This window comes from Squalius cephalus (genome assembly GCF_949319135.1).
Source record: "Squalius cephalus genome assembly, chromosome: 8".
Classification (NCBI taxonomy): Eukaryota; Metazoa; Chordata; class Actinopteri; order Cypriniformes; family Leuciscidae; genus Squalius; species Squalius cephalus.
The window spans coordinates 12,126,698-12,145,724 of NC_137129.1; the positions used below are offsets into that span (position 1 = coordinate 12,126,698).

The 19,027-nt window shown below is 38.3% G+C and overlaps 1 protein-coding gene across 1 annotated transcript; it reads left to right on the forward strand.

Moving 5' to 3' along the window:
* The first annotated feature begins 230 nt into the window (after positions 1-230).
* Positions 231-13,034, forward strand: e2f3 (E2F transcription factor 3). Its single transcript, XM_079878397.1, has 7 exons — positions 231-719; positions 2,577-2,679; positions 2,831-3,050; positions 3,174-3,341; positions 5,369-5,483; positions 10,959-11,097; positions 11,192-13,034. The coding sequence occupies exons 1-7, from the start codon at positions 459-461 to the stop codon at positions 11,461-11,463; spliced, it is 1,278 nt and encodes a 425-aa protein (XP_079734523.1). The 5' UTR covers positions 231-458; the 3' UTR covers positions 11,464-13,034.
* Positions 13,035-19,027: the final 5,993 nt, after the last annotated feature.

Consider the following 19,027-nt stretch of genomic DNA (forward strand, 5'->3'; position numbering starts at 1 on the left):
TGTGTCGCATATCTAGCGCCTTCTAGAGGGTAAACCGGTGTATTAAAAAAACGCCATCGTGCGTTTTCATTGGCTCCACTATACCCACACGTCAGCACTTAAGGGCGGAAAACAGAACGGAGCTGACGAATGACTGCACATATGCAAATCTGTTTCAAATATTTCCCGGGAAATCTGAGTTTCGCGGGAGGACCTTTCGCGCGTAAACCTCATCCCCTACTTCATTGTCCGCTTCCTGGAGCCATTTTTCGCTCTAGCGAGAGGGAGTTTGCATCGCATTTTAATCGCTTACATCGGGTGTTTTAGGATTTAGCAATCTCACTCATATTACAGCTATGCATTCCTAAGACTGTGCGCTTTCATAATTTATGATTATTTTATAGCCACTCGCTCGGATTTGATAGAAAAAGAGCCTCTAATCACAAGTGGGACAAAGGGAACCTGCGCCTCTGAGGATCATGAGAAAGGGGGGTTCCTCGGTCCCAGGACAAATTATGTTAACAGGGGTTGTTAGAGGCGAACAACACGGTGTTTTTAGTGCGGTTTCCGATCGACGATGTGCAGCTTATTCCAATGCAGCAGCCCGTATACAGATAAACACACCGCCGTCCACTAATAATGTCTGTGTGCCCGAGGCTTCTGCTGACAGTTTGTACACAACTCCTCTACAAGGAGCGACACATGGGACAGGACTGCGACCCACACTAGGACGACCACCGGTAAATGTCTGCTTTAATTCTTGTCAAACACATTCAATCCTGCAAATGTTAAGTCGTTAGGCTAAGTCCACTTAGCCTACTTCTGCTGTCATCATGGCTAACTGCTGGATCTGCGTTATGTGCATTCAGTATACGGAGTAGGCAGGTTTATTGTGCAGAACTAATCAGCACGTTTACGATACTTAACTAATTAAGAACTTTACTGAATGTCCCCTAAAAATGCGTAATGACGCATGATGATGGTTTACCACAAACATACAAATTTCCGCAATGTAGTCACGATATAACTAACTGTATTGGACAATACGACTATAATCGTGTTAAACAAGATGCTGCAACGTATTGTTGTTCTTTAACTTAAAATAGCAGTACTGTAGTATTTGTAACTCGATTGGTTGTCCAGTTGCACGCCTTTTAAAGTTTTATTCGAAAGCTCGAGGGTTACTGCTGTAAATAGCTCTATATAGGTCGGATATAGACCATATGCAATTTAATATCGAGTATATATGGTCTCATAAGAGTCTGCTTTCTACGCAAAAGCTTGAAATAGTGAAGTCTAGGCCCTGGTTTGTTGTCTTAGGATGGGGGATGGAGTCATCTCTGAGCTCGCGGACTCTGTGCTAAGCCGAATGCTTTGCTAACTGTTGTTTTTAATCGTGATTTACTGCAAAAACTCCTGACTGGCATTTGTTTATAAAGTAATTTTTCATACGTGAGGTCGGTGGTGTTCATGTTACCCAAAGCTAAATGGCTTATTGAGATATCAAACTTTTGTTTTATAAATGTTTTATAGGTTTCTGGAACAATACAACTTTTTCAAACTTAACAAATCTACATTGTTTTGAATTTAAAAACGACACATGCAAAACTGAAGTGAACTACAAGTGATCAAAGATGGGAAGGAAAGATAAATTGGGATGAATGAAGGAACATCAACAGCAAAAAAATAAATAATAATAATAACGTCATGCGAGAATAAATCAAATTATATGGTAGCTACTTATCAATCATAAAATTAAAATTGTGATTCTAAATAACACACTGTTAGGATCTCTAATGTTACCTATGTCAGTTAATGTTACCGAATAATGTAGGACCTTAAATTCAACCAAAACCAGATTATGCTAAAACTAATTTCTAACGGATTTTGTTTTGTATTTTATTTGTTTAAAGTTGCAATGCATGCAATCATTTATGCAGCACTTAAGAAGTGCACTTCCTATGACATCAAATATATTTCCCATTTATCATGTTGTGATGACAGCAGTATTTCTGCAACATGCAAAATGCATAAATAGATATTCACTGCATCTATAATTAACTAAAGTGTCATTTGTCCTTTCTAAGTTTCTCAGTGGTCACCGAGTTTAAGGCTTAGGTAATGGAGGACAGCCATTTTACTTTCTCCCCTACTATCTGTGTGTTGAATTGAGTTGGTATTACTAGATAAATGAAAAAACAATATCTGCTGCTTTTCAGATGAATCTGGGCCTGTACAGTCTGCTGAAGATGCTCTTTTAGGGAAACACAAGCTGTTAGTCTTGAAAAATGTACCTTTATTGGTAACCGACAATATATTGACAGATTTCTGGGGCCATTTGAGATTTATTGTCCAATTATTTTACCAACTTGTCTAAACACAAGTGTTAGATTTGATGACGTACTCCTACATTTTCTATTGATTGAGCACATTGAATGGATTAAAAGTTTGTGTATCTGCACATTAGTTTTGGCTGCTATTTAAATTGAGGGTAATAATAGTAGTCTTATACTATTCTAATAATGTAGGCTAATAACCCTGACAAATTCACAAACGCATGACCAAAAGAGTTTTTTTTTTTTTAATTCTTGATACAGGCTAAAAGGAGGTTGGAGCTTGACATCACAGACCACCAATACAGCGAGCCAGCTAAAACCTTTCGGAGTCGCAAAGGAGCCTTAAAACTGAAGGTCCCCAAAGGTATTAAATTCATTCTGTCATTCCACAGTTTTGCTCATGCAATAAGTGTGTAGAGTCAATATTAAATTATACCATCTAATTGCATCACCAACCAGCCCTGCTTCCTTCTGCCGCAGAGTTATGAATGATTGAATGACCTCTTGCATTTCAGCTCCTAAAACCCCACCGGAGAAGACTCGGTACGACACGTCCTTGGGCTTTCTGACTAAAAAGTTCTGTCAGCTTCTGGCGCAATCCTCCGATGGAGTGCTGGATCTCAATAAAGCTGCCATTGTGCTCAACGTCCAGAAGAGACGTCTGTATGACATCACCAACGTGCTGGAGGGAGTGCGCCTCATCAAGAAAAAGTCTAAGAACAACATACAATGGCTGTGGGTTACTTAAAAATCGTGGTTCATATTCTGCAACACTGATTATTTTTGAAGTTTTAGTAGATTTGAGCCTGTTTGGATTTGAAGTGTTTTAAGCGTTGACTTCTGCTCTGGTGTTTGCAGCGGCTCCAGTCTCCCGTCAGAAGGTGGTCTTCCGTCTCCAGCGATGCAGAGTCACAGCCTGGCCAGAGAGATGCTGGCGCTCACTCAGGAGGAGAGACGACTGGATGAGCTCATTCAGACCTGCACACGTAACGTCCAGCAGATGACCGAGGAGATCCACAGTCAGAAATATCCTTCACAAGCAGTTAGCTGTACTTTCTGAAGTGTGTAATGATCACTGAAGGCCAGAAAAGGAGAGCACGAGTAGGCATCTATGCCTGGTATATATTGTACGATTTTTGGGCTGTCCCAGACGAAAGATGACCAATCGTGGCGATTTCTGTGGTCATGGCTCCTAAACGGTGGTCCTATGTTGTATAGGTAGAGAGGTGCAAAGACGTGTAACTAAAGATGGCCTACGATAATTTTCTGACAGTTTAAGAAATTTAGCATGATCATCTCGCAGTGTGTTTGATGCAACCTATGTCTACTGACTAGTCTATAAAAATGCAACATGAAATGCATATTGATCAATGTGATGTGGTGCTAAAACTAAAAACTACTTTACCTCAAGCTCCATTTGCAAAATTGGCATGCCATGTTGGCCTCTTTTCCCCAGCCATGACCACGTCCATATTCTCATCTTTCGCTTCCTCATTCTTTTTTGCTGCGCACATAAAAAGTACAATTGCCAAAGTGTGATTCATCATGCTCTATTTGTTTACCACTAGCGCGTGCTGATGACATTTAATTCTTCTATACTATCTTACATCGTAGCCTACGGTTCAATAGGTGTCATCATTGTGTAGTCTACATACGTCGTACCCAAGTTTATTAGATCCATGTCATACAGTGTGATTTGTAATGATCCTATAGGATTGCTGAAATCACACAGTCTGTAGCAGGCATTATTTGTAGGGCTGGGTTAAAAATATCGTCTTCTCAATTTGAATAGATTTTAATTTTGATGAACCAATATCAATATCGATCGAACTTTCGATCTTTTAGTCTGTTGTTGTCAGTTGAACAAAACTTATCTGTAGTGCACATCCCATCCAATAAATCGCAGTAAGCTTTGTTACTTTTGATTTGAAACAAAGTATCAGCTTTCAAGGTCTGTCGGTTTTATTAGAAAATTCAAATAATGCTGTTTTGGCGCTCTTTAAAGGAGCATTTCACTTGTGGTAACAATCTCTATTAAAAGTGGGTCATATATGTAGTTGAAATGTAACATTAATTTAGAAATTTGGTGCCTTCTTGACCGAGGAAAGACAAAGTAACTTTAGGGTGCATTTGTATGGAAGACAACAACTCCCACAATGCACAGCTTCGCAAGCCACTCCCATTAATCCAGATCACCGCCTATGAGGAATCCGCCTATCAGAAATCACTCTTCCGTCTACAAGGCTAGCTACCTGAAATTCATTTCACAAAATTTCTAGTTAGTTAGCGAACTCATTAGTGAATTACTCCTTGTTTGTATTTCTTTTGAAATGGTGAATTGTTGCATGGTACCGGGATGTACAGTCCGCGTCCGCGACAGGCAGGTCTTCTGCCTCCTGTTCCTCCATCAGCCTCAGCTGCTCTTCGCTATATTGCGGCTCGTAAAGGTAGCCACGAACATCTGATTCAAGCATCAGACTTTCGAAATCCTCTTACATATATTGAGTACCTTCCGCCATTGTCGTAACTTCACATCTGGCTCCACAGTGCCTGTTAGCTTAGCTTCCAAACAAGATGGTGGATATTGCTTTTAGTTTTAAGTGAAGTCCCACCCACTGATCTGTAATAGGTCTGTAGCGTGAGTGGGTCCCACCCTCTGGAAAAATGAGGAACGAGTGTTTGTAGTCTCAACCCCTCTACAAAGATATGGGACTTCCTGCTTAATGATGCAAAATGATGATTTTTACATCATAAGCAGGAACTGCAACTCTGAAATCCGTATTTCTCCCATCTCAGAGGAAAATGTGGGAATAATGCACTACCATTCAAAAATATGACTGGGTTTCTAACGATACAAAGCTTAATGCAAATGGGTTAAGCGTCCCCTTATTGTGGCATGACAGATTGCTGTAGCCACTTCAGTTCAAGTGGCACGTGTACTGATCACCTCTTCTCTTTACTGCTAGTTACAGCAGGAAATAAACATGAATGAACATTCAGATGATGTGTTGAAAGACTTAGTAGTTGCTTGTTTTGTCCTTAACCTTTCTCACATATGCCTATGTGACCTATCAGGACATCCGCAGAATAAAGAGCCTAAAAGACCAAACCGTCATAGCGATCAAAGCACCATCTGAAACAAAGCTGGAAGTGCCTGATCCAAAGGAGGTAAATAATTTTGTTTTAGTTTCATGCATGTAGTGTTTAAAGACCTATTCGCTCCATGAAACAAGGACTGTTTTCTACTACGGTTGGGAATCTAACTGTATTCTGCCATACATGGTATGTTTATTATAGACAACTACTCAAAAACCTTCTTTTAAATGTAGCTTATTACAACAAAATGTGTTTAACTACATATCATATGAACATCTAGTTAGTATACTGTTTAAACTTTCAACACCATAAATGCACCAGGATATAGTTCAAGCTAAATTGAACAAAGTCACCTTTAGTCGTCACCTTTATTTATATAGTGCTTTATACAATACAGATTGTTTCAGAGCAGCTTCACAGTGATAACAGGAAAGTGAAAGTTTTCTCATCAGAGCAGTAACGTTGTTAAACTGTCATTGGTCCATAATGTGAAAGTCTTTTCAGGTGTGTTTCTTTGGGAGGTGTGTAATGTTAAAGACTTAAGCGCTCAATGCAGATCTCGCACTGACTGACAAACACTGACCTGCGTCTTAGTTGGCACGCAATCCTGAATTCAGTTCTTTCACGGCTTTCACGTGTTACAGGGCCTCTTTACACTTGTCACAATGCGTTTTTACTGATCAGGGGCCGTATTCACAGCAATGTAGCAGTAAAAGTTATTAGGTAAGAGTTTTCTCATAACCTATTCACAAAGCTACTGAGACCAACTTTTACCAAGGAATAGAGAGAAGTCTTAAGCTAAGAGTAACGCCGGTTTCACACTGCACGCGTTAGCAGAGCGTAAGCAGCGCAGGAGCAGTGTGTATGGTGAGCGGGAGCAGGACACGCGCGTTTTGCTTTCACACTAGCAGCGTTTGTCATGCGCGGCTGAACCGTGGCGTGTGTACAGACAGAGTACTCTATAATGGGTAAGTTGGCATTGCTTTATTTAGTTTTCAAATACATTTAAGAGAAAAGACTTGTCAAGAAGCTTATATTATTAATCATTTCAATAGCCGCTTTCCGACCGGAGGAACCTTTTCACAGTTCCTAGAACTATTGGCTAAAGTACCCGGATGTCGGCGTGTTCGCACCGCAGGAACTAGGAACGATTTTAGTTCTAGGAACTCCATTTGTAGGAACTAATTTAGGTCCTACTTCAGAGTAGGGTCTAAACCAGCACTATAGGAACTATCCGTGACGTTTGTGTACGCTGATTGACCGAACGCACACGGAACACGAGCACCCGCCATTTTTAAAACGGCTAGAATGTAAACACACAGATTATTGCCTATATATTTACTCCATAAACTAACTATACAAACATGGAAAACAGTGATAGATGGGTCTCTAAACCTTTATGCTGAAGAGAAAATCCAACGCAACTTTGAGGGGACCAAGCCAAACATGATTGTTTATCTGCCCAGCTAGCAACACTGGACATCAACCACACGGCATAGGCTAATAACCTTTTTTCATATACTGTCTACTTTCTATAACAGTTCTATCTAATAAGATATTAAACAGTACTGTTAGACAGATTGCTAACTAATAAACAGAGAATGCGAGCATTGTTTGCTCTGGCGTTCTCAGCGCCGCCAAAATAAAGGTCCGTCGCGCCGTCAAAATAAAAGTCAGCGTGCTTGCGTCACTCCCTTACCCCTCCTACCAGTTCCTATGGCCACTTGGCCAGTGCGAACGCAAACAGCGAAACCGAGTTTGGGGGAGAGTAGTTCCTAGAACTGTTTAGAAGTGGACAGTTCCTAGAACTAAGTTCCTAGAACTACTTGGTCGGAAAGCGGCTATTTATATAACTTTTGGTTCATCTTTGTTTTTATTGTTCGGGCAACAAGTTTGTTTTTGGACATTTGTTTTCTTTTTAAATTGATGTTGGTCATTTGATTGACTGTTTAAAACACAATAGATATCATCAATGCACTCTTTGGGTAAAACTGTGGTGTATTTTGGCCATGATCAATGCATTGTCACTTTAATTCAGCGTAAGCGGCGCAGCAAAAATAGACTCGGCGCCGAAACTATCGCAGCACTACTGCTCCTGCTATGCGCTGCCGCCTCTGCATGCGGTGTGAATACTCTAATCTGTTAACATGGGCGCAGAAAAAAATACGCTCTGCTAACACGTGCAGTGTGAAACCGGCGTAAGGGCAGGGTTGACGTCGTTATGGATGATGTCAACAAGCTTACTAAAAAGTAGGTGAGTGGGGAGTGGTCTCTTTCAGTGATTCAATCATAGAAATATTGTAGAACGAAGCATCATGTTGCCAGATTCAATTAAAGATTTTAAAATAAAAATGTTTCCATATTCAAATAAATATTTTATAAAGTAGGCACTAATTAAACAAGTATGTTTAACTAATTGTCAGCCTCTTACATGTCTGCATCTCGAGAGATTGCAGAATTCAAGAGACAATTTCTGATTTATAAACAAAGTTCTGGAGGAGCATTATCTAATAAATTCAAGAGTATATATATATATATATATATATATATATATATATATATATATATATATATATATATATATATATATATATACATATACATATATATATATACATATACATATACAGATATACATATACAGATATACATATACATATACAGATATACATATACATATACATACACATACTCTGGGTAGTTTTCTGCATCCCTCCGACTCACTCTCGGCCCAGCTGGGGATACGGGGGGAGTACTCTGGGTTTGGGGTAAATTCCAAGCTTTGAGCCCTCGATCCCATCGGACTGCACGGCAAATAGGCTTATTTTACTCTCTCTGATCATTTGTAGTTGTGAAACAACTGCCACAGGTAATCAGACATTATTTTCTTTTTTTATTTATTTATTATAGTTGTGTTGCCATTTTTTGCCTTTTTATAAAGACAGGAAGCGAAGTGGGAGAGAGAAAGGTCCACTTGACTGCAATGTTTTATTCTCCATCATTCAATGCATATTGCCTATACATAAAGGAACCTTTATGTTATGAAATCTATTAATCAAAAAAGCTCAGCACCCAAGGCTCTATACTTATTGCCTCAGCGGTGTACAGTGTCTTTGGGTGGATTGCCGGCAACAGCCATTAAGATTGTTTGTGATTTTCATCTTAGTGACTTAGGAGTCCTCTTGACTACTAACTCTTCACAGATTTAGAAGCTGCTGTTCAATCTAAAATGCTTTGTAAATTGAGGAGTCCTAAAATTAGGACTGACACACCCATTATTTTTAAGAGTTTCTCCTAAATTGGCAAGTTAGGAGCTACTTCTAGCCTCAAGATGTTTTGTGAATACGACCCCAGATAGCCATCCAATTTGTTAAAACGGTTTCATTTACGCTTGTCCACACAAATGTCTCCACAAAACTAATCTTCAATTCTCACGTTATTTGCAATTTCAACAAAGTACGCATCACCGAAAGATTAAAAAAAGGAATTGTAACTTATTAGCTTATTTCAAGATCAAAGTCCACAATTTAGCATTCACCACGTTGAATGAAAATGACTCTGAGCTTTAAGGATGTGACCCCGGACGGTGAATTATTTGTGGCAGTTTGTGCATGTGCTTTTTTGTGCATGTAACGCACTTTTTTTTCTTTTTCGCCATTTTTGGAGGAATACAATTGTGTGGCATTAACATTTGTCCAGTTTAATCTGGAATGCATCTTAAAACACCCTCCTGAAGTGTTTTAAATCAGATTTCAAAACCCCTGTTTCGGTGGGCATTTACACTTGGTCTTTTCACGATCAGAGAATGCATGAAGTGACCAGGTGTAAATGCGTCCAAAGTTGCCACAGCCTAGTTTGAATGGTTATTATTTTCAACCGTAGGGAGATTTAGCGCATTTCTTCAAAAAGAGTAATATAACTGTCTTTTCATATATTTTTGTCTTGTTTTATTTGCACCAAATTATGTAGAGTAGTATCAAGCAGTATCGGTATCTATACAATCTTTAGGATACGAGCTTTGCTGAGTATATACGTAGCTTTAGTGCTTGTTTTGAGTGAGATGACTTTAGTGACTTGCACGTGACACATTTTAATTCAGTAACCAACTGATTCATTGAGCGAGTGAGCTATTTATGACCGATGAGTAAAACTCATTCAAGAGTCACTTTGACAGATTAATTAAAAACCTTCTCATTGGAGTCGTTTATTCACAAACTGGGTAGTCAGATTCTCGCTGTATGTTTCCTTCAACCAGGATAACACAAAAAAAAGGTTTATTGTTGATTTGGCAATAACAATGAACAAGCAAAAAAAAATTTATTGAATTCCGAGCACAAAACTGAAAGCCAGTTCATTTATATACTTTATTGTCTTGCAGCTCACCAGACAATACAACACATCTGACAAAAAAAAGATTTCACTCACTTTAATAGAGCGATATTGTGATTGTAGGAATGTATAATAATTAGGGTTTGAATGTTCACTCACTAGCCAATTTGGCTGCTAAATTAAGTTACCAGCCTTTTAGATCTACAAGCCTTAACAAACGTCAAAAAAAAAAGAAAGAAAATGAGCATTTATTTTACTCCAAATTATGTTCGCTCCAAAATGAATGTTTAACGGTAAAATATGCTAAAGGGAGTGTTTAGACGTCTGTACAGGGAAAAAAAAAAAAGCGAGAGCGAGTTGGAAAAAGTGGCATCTTGTCTCTTTGCTAATGTACCAGAGCGTGTCAGAGGCTCCTCATAGGGGTTTGGCTCATAGTGATGACTTTCAGAGTAATAAAACGAACATAACCCGGCTAATTGGCTAGTGAGTTGTTGGTGTTGATTTGAACATGCATTTGGCAGGTTGGTGAGTGTAAATATGATGTAGCAAATTATTAATGTAGCAAATTGTTGGATGGGTATATTTTAAATATTTTCCTCTCACGGGACTTTGTTAGAGTAATGCACCAAACTTTCAACAACTGGAATATTTTTGGCTGAAACGGCAATTTTTGGTCTTGGCCTTAATGATTTGGAAGGGTTGAAATCCTTGACCCTCAAACAGTAATGTTTAATTTATCATTTTCCAAAGACGCGTTAGATCTTAGAGACTGCAGTGAGTTTGTGTCTCGTCTCCCTTGAATGGTTTAAAAATCTTAATCACTTTTTTTAATTTAGAAATCATTATAATGCAGCCAAAGATAATTTACAGGGAACATGAATATTTAATAAACCTTCCAACACTTTCGTTCACTTGTCACGTGACGGACGCAATGAATAGACCGTTCATGAATGACCCGTCCCTAGTATAAAGTAGACTTTAAACTTTTAAGTTGATATAAAAACTTCCTCATGCAAATTAAACAGTTATTGAATAAATGTTATGATTAAACTTCATTTTTGGCTTTGTTTTTTTTAGGCTAATGAACTTTCATTAATTTCTGAAAATTAATTTTGTGAATAGCCATTTAAAGTTACTCTGGTTCTAGAAGAGGCAGCTCATTAAAGTAATTTATATTTGTTCCTTTTATACTTAAACGTCTTTGCAATGTCTGTTTAGAGTTTACAGGTCCACCTGAGTAGCTCCAAGGGTCCCATTGATGTTTTCCTCTGTACGGACGGTGGCGACTCCGGCAGTCTGCTGCACAACGGCCTTGATGTGAATGGAAATCACCCTGCGTTTCTCAAAGTCTCCCAAGGCAAGAACTCATAACTTTTACAACAACAATAACATCTGGTCCTTCCAAAAGAAAGTTTCATTCAAGTATATTTTCCCATTCTATATAATTTCAGAAGCTGCTTCAGATGGAATGGCTGATGTGAAGATGAACGGTAGCGTCAATGGTTTTGGGTCCTTGGCTGGAAGTGCCCCCATGTCACCCCTCAGTTCCTCCTTGTCCTCCATTCTCCAACAGCCAGAGGAATCAATCCCCTTCGTGCCGCTGTCTCCTGCTCTGCTCAATGACGAATACATGCTGAGCTTGGGTGATGAGCAGGGTATAAGTGATCTGTTCGACTCCTGCGACCTGGACACGCTAGCGTTGGATGACCTGCTTAGGATATGAGCGATCCTGGGAGCCAGCCGGACCTGATTTCAAGTTAGTTGACCGGTGGTGCTTAGTTCCTGAATGAAATCTAGATTAACAAGATTGATGGGTCGTAAATCTGGGGATGAACTACAGACTGAATTTCCTCATCACATTTGACATTCAGTTTACGCATGGATCTTTAGGTTTACTGCCTCAGGATCCAAGGTTTCTCTCGTCTCTTACTGTACAGATGGGTTTCTGTACCCTGATAATGTAATTTTAAAGTTATTTTTAGTGTGGTGAGTTGCATGAATTGTGTGATTGGTCTGTAAATGTTATACTGGTTTTTGTGATGGGCAGCCCCTGCGAATAATGCAGAAAGTTCACAATTTCCTGAAAAATAGAGTATTTCTCTACTCTTAATGCAAGTTTGTTTTCTCCCATTGAGTTAATCTCTTGCTTGCTTTCATGGGGAAAGTCATCTCAGCATTGTAGGCTAGCTGAAAATCAAAGAAGATCAGCGAGTTGTTCCCTTATTGAATGATCCAAAGTGCATTTGGTGCTTTATCACTTACTATGCTATATGCCAGTGTACAGTATCTCAGGGCACAAATCAAGGAGTGGGTGCTTTGTGTGGTGATCTAGTGATGTCTGGGTAAATGTAGAATGAAATGGGTTTTCCTGAACTACAGCGTCTTATCACTTTTGTTACCAAATGATTTGTGCAAAGAAATGAACATGTCTTTTCCTCCATTTTTGGTGCGATTCATGTGTAAACAACAATGTAATGATTCTGCAAGTTGTGCAGTTTTGGCTAATTTGTAAACTCTAGATTGGAAACTGAATTTTGGATATTACCCTAATCTAGTCCCCCTTCATGTTGAATGTATTTCAGTATCTGAATTGCACTGAAGACTTGAGTCTTACGAAGCCATCATGGACATGTGGCGTAACTCGCCACTTGATTATCTAACATTTACTGTCCCACAGAGAATTTTAGGTTTTTCAGTAGCAGCTGTTTTGTGTAGTGCACATTCATTTCCCATCATATGTTTCTTTGTTCAATCCTATAAATTAAGTTAATTTGGTTTTATTCTAGTGCAACCGCATTATGGACTTGTACACAGGCTGCTGTTATAGCCATTCTAGTCCCCCCCCCCCCCCCCCCCTTTTTTTAAATACCTTCAGTCCAGCAAATTAGACATAACCATTATGTTACTTTAGTTGTATTTTAGTTGTAAAGTTCAATTGTGTAATACTTCAGATGTGAAGTAACTTGTTAATGCAGTTTTTTTTGCTGTGGTTAAAATAAATTATGGTACATTAAATTTGAATTAGTGCTAATGCTCACTAGTTCTCTTGGTTCTGCATTGGAATGAGGATGTTGGTCATGTATGCAGCCATATTGCATAGAAATATGACTAATCACTTAGCCAGTATGTATTCTATTCCTACAGTGCAGTTTGATTTTTCTTTTTTCTTTTTTTTTTTTTTTACAATTAGAGGCAGTTTTGTGCCAATGTGTGAAATGTGAAGTTTTATATGTGGACTGTAAACTGTGCATTAATTGTTTGCAAATTGTTTTTAATAAAGTTATGAATTTCTGCACTTCTGTCCCGTTGATCATGGATACATATGATGTAAAAGACCTTTTATGTAATGATATGATCAGTTTATATGTCTTGTTCTATTTAGAATTGTTGTTCTTGGCTTGTCCTAGCTCCGTGCTGAACTTTGATCATTCAGAATTGGTTCTGAATAGATGTTTATACTAGAACATCACAATGCAATAATCTAAGAATGCTGCAAAAAAAATCTATTTATAGTTGTCATTTCATTGGTTCATCTGAGAAACTTCTCAGATCCTGAATGTTACAAAAAAAATACTAAAATGGAACAAGATGTTGCCTATAAGACATTTAATATTAACAGTAATATGTCAGTAGGGTAAACTGTCACTTTTTTCCTAGTGTTGATCATTTGAATTCATATTTCAAATATACCTGGTATCAACTGAAATGGAAAAGTGTCCATCAGAGAAAACGCCTAGTGACCCATATTAAAGGTTAGTTCAATCACTGGGCAATTTATAAAGCATTATTTTTTTTAAATAAAATATTAGAATAAATACAGGACAAGCTGATCTTTTGAGCTCATTGCTGAATTTAAATGCCAATTGTGTAATGGATGCAGAATTCTCCATTTTAAATAATTTGTTAATGCGGGGAATTTCCTTAGTGTGCTGTCAACAATGTTAATACATTTTTTGCTCTGATTTAAATTTGTAAGTGAAGGTGTTTTTTTTTTTGTTTTTTTTAAGGCCCGGTTTCACAGACAGGGCTTGGACTAAGACAGGACTAGGCCTAAGTTCAATTATCGCATTTAAGTAGCTTTCAAAGAGTGCCTTGGAAAAAACATTACTGGTGTGTATATTTTAAGATGTCAGTGCAAGTTGCTTTAAGTTAAAACGGCTCAAACATATCAAACATAAGCCTTGTCTGTGTGAAACTGGGTACATGTATTAAGGTACAACATGTCTCTTGTAATGACTGTCCTTCTCTTGCTTGCCATTAGATGGCATGTTCTTCATTTGAAAGACAGAAATGTCTGCAAACCACTATCTTGAGAATATTCTTCTCACAAAATCACTGCAATGTCATTTAATGTAGATCTTAAACTGCTTCTTATAAAACTAAAGTGCAAATTGTTTTCTTCATGCAGACTTGCATTTTTACTTTATATGGTTTTCTTTAGTGCTTCCTTTCAAGATGATATATATTATGATGAGCATTTCAAAACCTTTAAAGGCATTTTTGCATTATTTCAGTCCTGCAGTTCAGGAGATTAAATGTTTAATTTCACATGATTCTTTTTTAGGACCATCAGAGCAGACAGTGTCATCAGAATGAACAGGCGGACACGTTCTCCTACAGATGTCCCTTATCTCGCCATGCTTCGACTAATGTGTCTCGGCTCTGAGGCTGTCTGCTCTTTGTCTGAGAGAAGCGGCAGTGAATGGGCAGGCAATGTATGATGTAATTTATTTTGAGTAGCGCCTCTCTCATTTGCCTGTAGGGGGCACTGTTGAGACACCAAAGAGGGCCCAGACACACTTAACCTAATTCCCTAGTTTTGCTTGCCAGACACTAGGTTCATGGAAAGTCACTGATTTTATCAGTTATTCAAATTATACTATGCATCCAGCAGTTAAAACAAATGGCTGCAGCTGTTCTCATTGGTTATGTGAAAACTGATATTTGTGTGCCCTTGATTAATGCTTCATTCAGCTGCCGTTGTTGTCCTCACAGGCTCCAATGGGAAATTTCAAGCCAGACAGTTGCAAAGCGCACTTTATTTCAGCCCATGTGCTTGTACAGCCTGTTGAACTGCCACGTTATGATCAGATTTTTTTCAAAATGACTGTATGATGAGTAATAGAGTTTAATCAGTTACTAAAGCATGTGATTCATTCCACTGAACGTGTATAAGTGCTACAGTAAAGTTGAAACGTACACGCAGCGTAGGAGCGCTACACGTGCGCACATGCACAGCATACGCTGCTCCTCATTCATAAAAGCACACGGCGTGTTTTGATGGATACTGATTGGATGAGGGCTACGCTACGCTTCTATTCGCCGCATCCTACGTGCCCAATCAGAAGCAGGCTGCCCTCCATTCCTTCTGCTCTGTGTTTCAGAGTTTCAGTAGTGAGTCTGACTGCTCAACTGGATCCTGCAGCAGTGGCCAGAGGTCTGTGGACAGTATAAACAAGGATAGATTAGTATTGCTATTGCAATGCAAACAACAGGGCTATAATGCATCGCTGTAAGCTCATTAAACACAACATACATTTGCTTTGAAAGCAATCTGCATGGGTGATCTTATCCAGATTAATTGATATTCAAATTTCTAGTTATTTCTTTCAGGAAGAGATGTTTGCATACTTAGAAAAGCAGTCATAAGGTCTGACTGTGCTAACTGTATGGAATTCATAGCGGATACCAAGGCAACTGAATGACTGTCGGCACTGATATATTGTGCTATTTTTCTGTTTGTGCTTGTTATTTGCTAGCTTGTTTGAAATTTGTATCACGTAAGAATCATGTTTTTCAGCATTCCTTGTGTCTCTTAGGAAAATCAAAGGGTTACTCAGATGGAAATTTGTCTTTTTCTCTTGCTTCATTCACAGATGTTTGAGATTTAAACCCAGATGCCTCATTTGTTGACTAAATTACCACAAGCAACCGGACAGCTGCCTCTTTAGACTACTGACCAAATGACCATCCAAAATATTACCCCATACCCCACGTGTTGCATTATTTATTTATAAAAAAAAAAAAAAAAAAGGGTCTGTGAGTTTTGTTTCATGTATAGGAAATAGGGTGAATTCAGGTTGACTGGGACACTTTTTCCAAGTCATCTCAATGGCGAAAAGTGTCCCAATCACACTAAATTCACCCTATTTGTGTCTGCAGTTATTTGCATTCCCAAAGATGTCGTGGCTATATACTGTACTTTCAAAGAATATACTAAGTGCGAACTGAACTGACACTCAATTGCCTATTAATTGCTATTAAAATTGCATTATAGTACACTTAAGTGACTTTTTATTTAATTAATATTGTATTACCTGAAAGTACAGTTTTTAGAAATATACTTAAGCATACAAAATTTGGTTTAGTTGAAATACAGAAATTTGATTGATACGGATGTCAAGACGCATGCCTTTCCCCCAGATTGCCACTATTTTCTCATTGAACTTGCATAAGATTATTCAATTATATATGTGTTTGATACCTAAGAATCATACAAATCAAAATGCAGGCAGTTCAGTGGTTAATTAATCAGATAGAATTGTCTTTTGTCAGTGAAAATGTGTGTGATTGATCCAGATGGGAATAAAAGAAGGCATTCTCATAAGTGAATGTAATGTTTGTGTAGCAGATATCACACATTGGATGGCTAAATATTAACCAGTTCCTTTCTCTAGTATATATACATACTCATGATACATGACAATATTCACCCATTAGGTGTTTGGCACATGCATTTTAGTATTATAATTAGTTACTTAAAGTTGAAATGTAAAGGAAGTAGCGTTGCCTGGTAGACGATACATTGGGCAGAAAAATCCCATAGACTTGCATTGAAAGAGAACCTTAGAATAAGGTTCTATATAGAGGTATAAAAAAAACATCTCCCAAGATAAATTATATTAAGTCTGAAGAATTACTGTCTATACCTCTTATTGGATTGAATTATTCAGTCCGTATGAGCTTATTTGATCAGGATTCCTACTTTAATGAATTAGAGGCACTTTTTGCTTCAAACTAATGGTGATATGAAAACCGCTATTGGTAGATTCATACCGTAACAGTTTCTACATGACTATAGGCTCAATAAAAGCATTAACTAAGGTTTTTAAAGGAGAACCCCTGACCAGTTGGCACATCGGCTTGTCTCTTTCATGCACTGACCCCGGCTGTCGGGGATGAGGTAATGTTTGCCCCCCTGCATAAGTAGCAGCCAGTGACCGGCAGTTTAAATTGGCATGCCACAGATATGCAGCGCTGCCCTGGTGAGGGGCCAGTTTGTAGCGTTGGAACAACACATGGTAATTAACTACCTAGAGCGACAAACCCAGTCCGTTTTATTTGGTGTTAATGCGAAATTAATGTAACATAAGTAGCATTTGTAGAAGGTAGCAGCTTCTTGTATGAAGTGACAGGCCAGCTGTTGTTAACGTAACGCTCCAGTTGCACCAACACTGGCAGACGCACCTGAACTTTCTTCCTGCCCCACCTGCAAACCTCAGACATTGCGAGAGGACAGAACAGTAGGTTCCGGAAGTGCTCCCTGGTCTGGTCATTTGCATGCAATTTGCATACAGTTGCCCCCCCAACAGCCTGTTGGTTATGTCAAGAGGCCAAATTAACTAGTTTTCAGTTTGCATCTCATTTGCATAGGAGCTGCTTAACCGCGGTTGCTCTGCTAGGTGACCTTAATTGACTTCGTCCTTGTGCAGGGAGAAAGCAGCCTCTGATTGCAATTAATTTCATTAAGGAAAGTATCATTATGACCCAGAGAATACATTTGCATGCTGTCAGGATAGGGATGTGCAAGCTGTTCCCAATCAAGTTGCGTTTTGCATGTGTAGATGTTCTGTCATACTTTTCGTAAAGATGAAAAATTAGTCCAGGCTATGATGAGTGTTGCCTTCATCAGCGCGATCAATCTCACTCAGAAAAGAAGCAGATGCATTCATTACATTAGCGGGGGAGGTTCATAGTTTTGCCACGGTAAACGGTCCGATTTCGCCACAGGTTAATGTGAAGGTCTAGTTCTGCTGTCACCGTCTGAAGAAAAAGCACAGGGCTGGGCGAAAGGAAATGAACTCAGTTAAACATTTTAGCGAGGACATTTTAAGAAAGGTTTCAAATGTTTTGAATCTTTTTATATATAGTGGGTTCTAAGGTTGAGATCTGATTTAAACCTAACAAGCAGAACTTTTCAAGATAATATTTATATATATATTTTTAAATCCAAAACAGACACACATTTTAATGATGGATAATTTGATGGATAATAGGTTTTCACACTAATTAATTAATACATTTTTAAATTCAACTTTTCACTCAAATTGTTGTTATAATATCATTTATATTAAATAAATAAATATATTTATTTTATTACAGACATCATTTTAGAAAATCACTAATGGGTTGAATTAATTATTTTTTCCAATGCAACTTGACACTCCAATTGTTATGCTGATATTTTATATAATATAAAATGTACGTCTCATTATAATACATGTATTTGTCTTAGTATATCTTATTTAGAAAAAATGCTAAATAGAAGCATTTTCACTAATGAGATTGAGACTAAAGAAAAATTTCAATTCATCTTCGCGCTCATATTGATACGCTATAGTTATATAATAATTTAGAATGAATATATACATTTTTCATTATAAATACATTTATTATAATCATATGGATTCATTATTTGTTAAATTATTAATGAATTAAAAAATTCAAGAATTGGGAATTAGAAAATTTTCACTAGTACTCCCAGATGTTTCACCCTCACATAAACACTATAGGCTACCTCTCTCTCTTTTCTGAGGATTGCTTCAAATATCACAACCACATGTCACCAAGTTGAATGAGCACAAGACTGTGTGTGTGTGTGTGAGGGCGACAGAGTATATTTTCCTTTCCTCCTCAGGGTAGATTTGTAATTAAGCTTTTGGGTTGAGGCTTTTCTGCTCGGCTGGAGCTCCAAAAGCTTTGGAGAGAGAGAGAAACAGAGAAGGAAAGAGAGGGAGAGAGGGCGAGCGAACAGAATCATAATGACACTGCTCCTAGTGGAGTGTGAAATTCACCTCCGAATCCATATGCCAATAGCATCTCACCAAGGCCCCGGCGCCCACAACAGGGGCCTCCTGAGCCTTTTAACCCCAACCTCTGGAAATCAGTTATTCATTCGTTCGCCACAATCGCAGGTCTTCTGATTGCTCTGACGCCTCTAATAAATGCTCAGATTGGCTTCTGAGCGCCGTGGTCCGAAATGAGAATGTCTTTGCGTCGTTCCACAG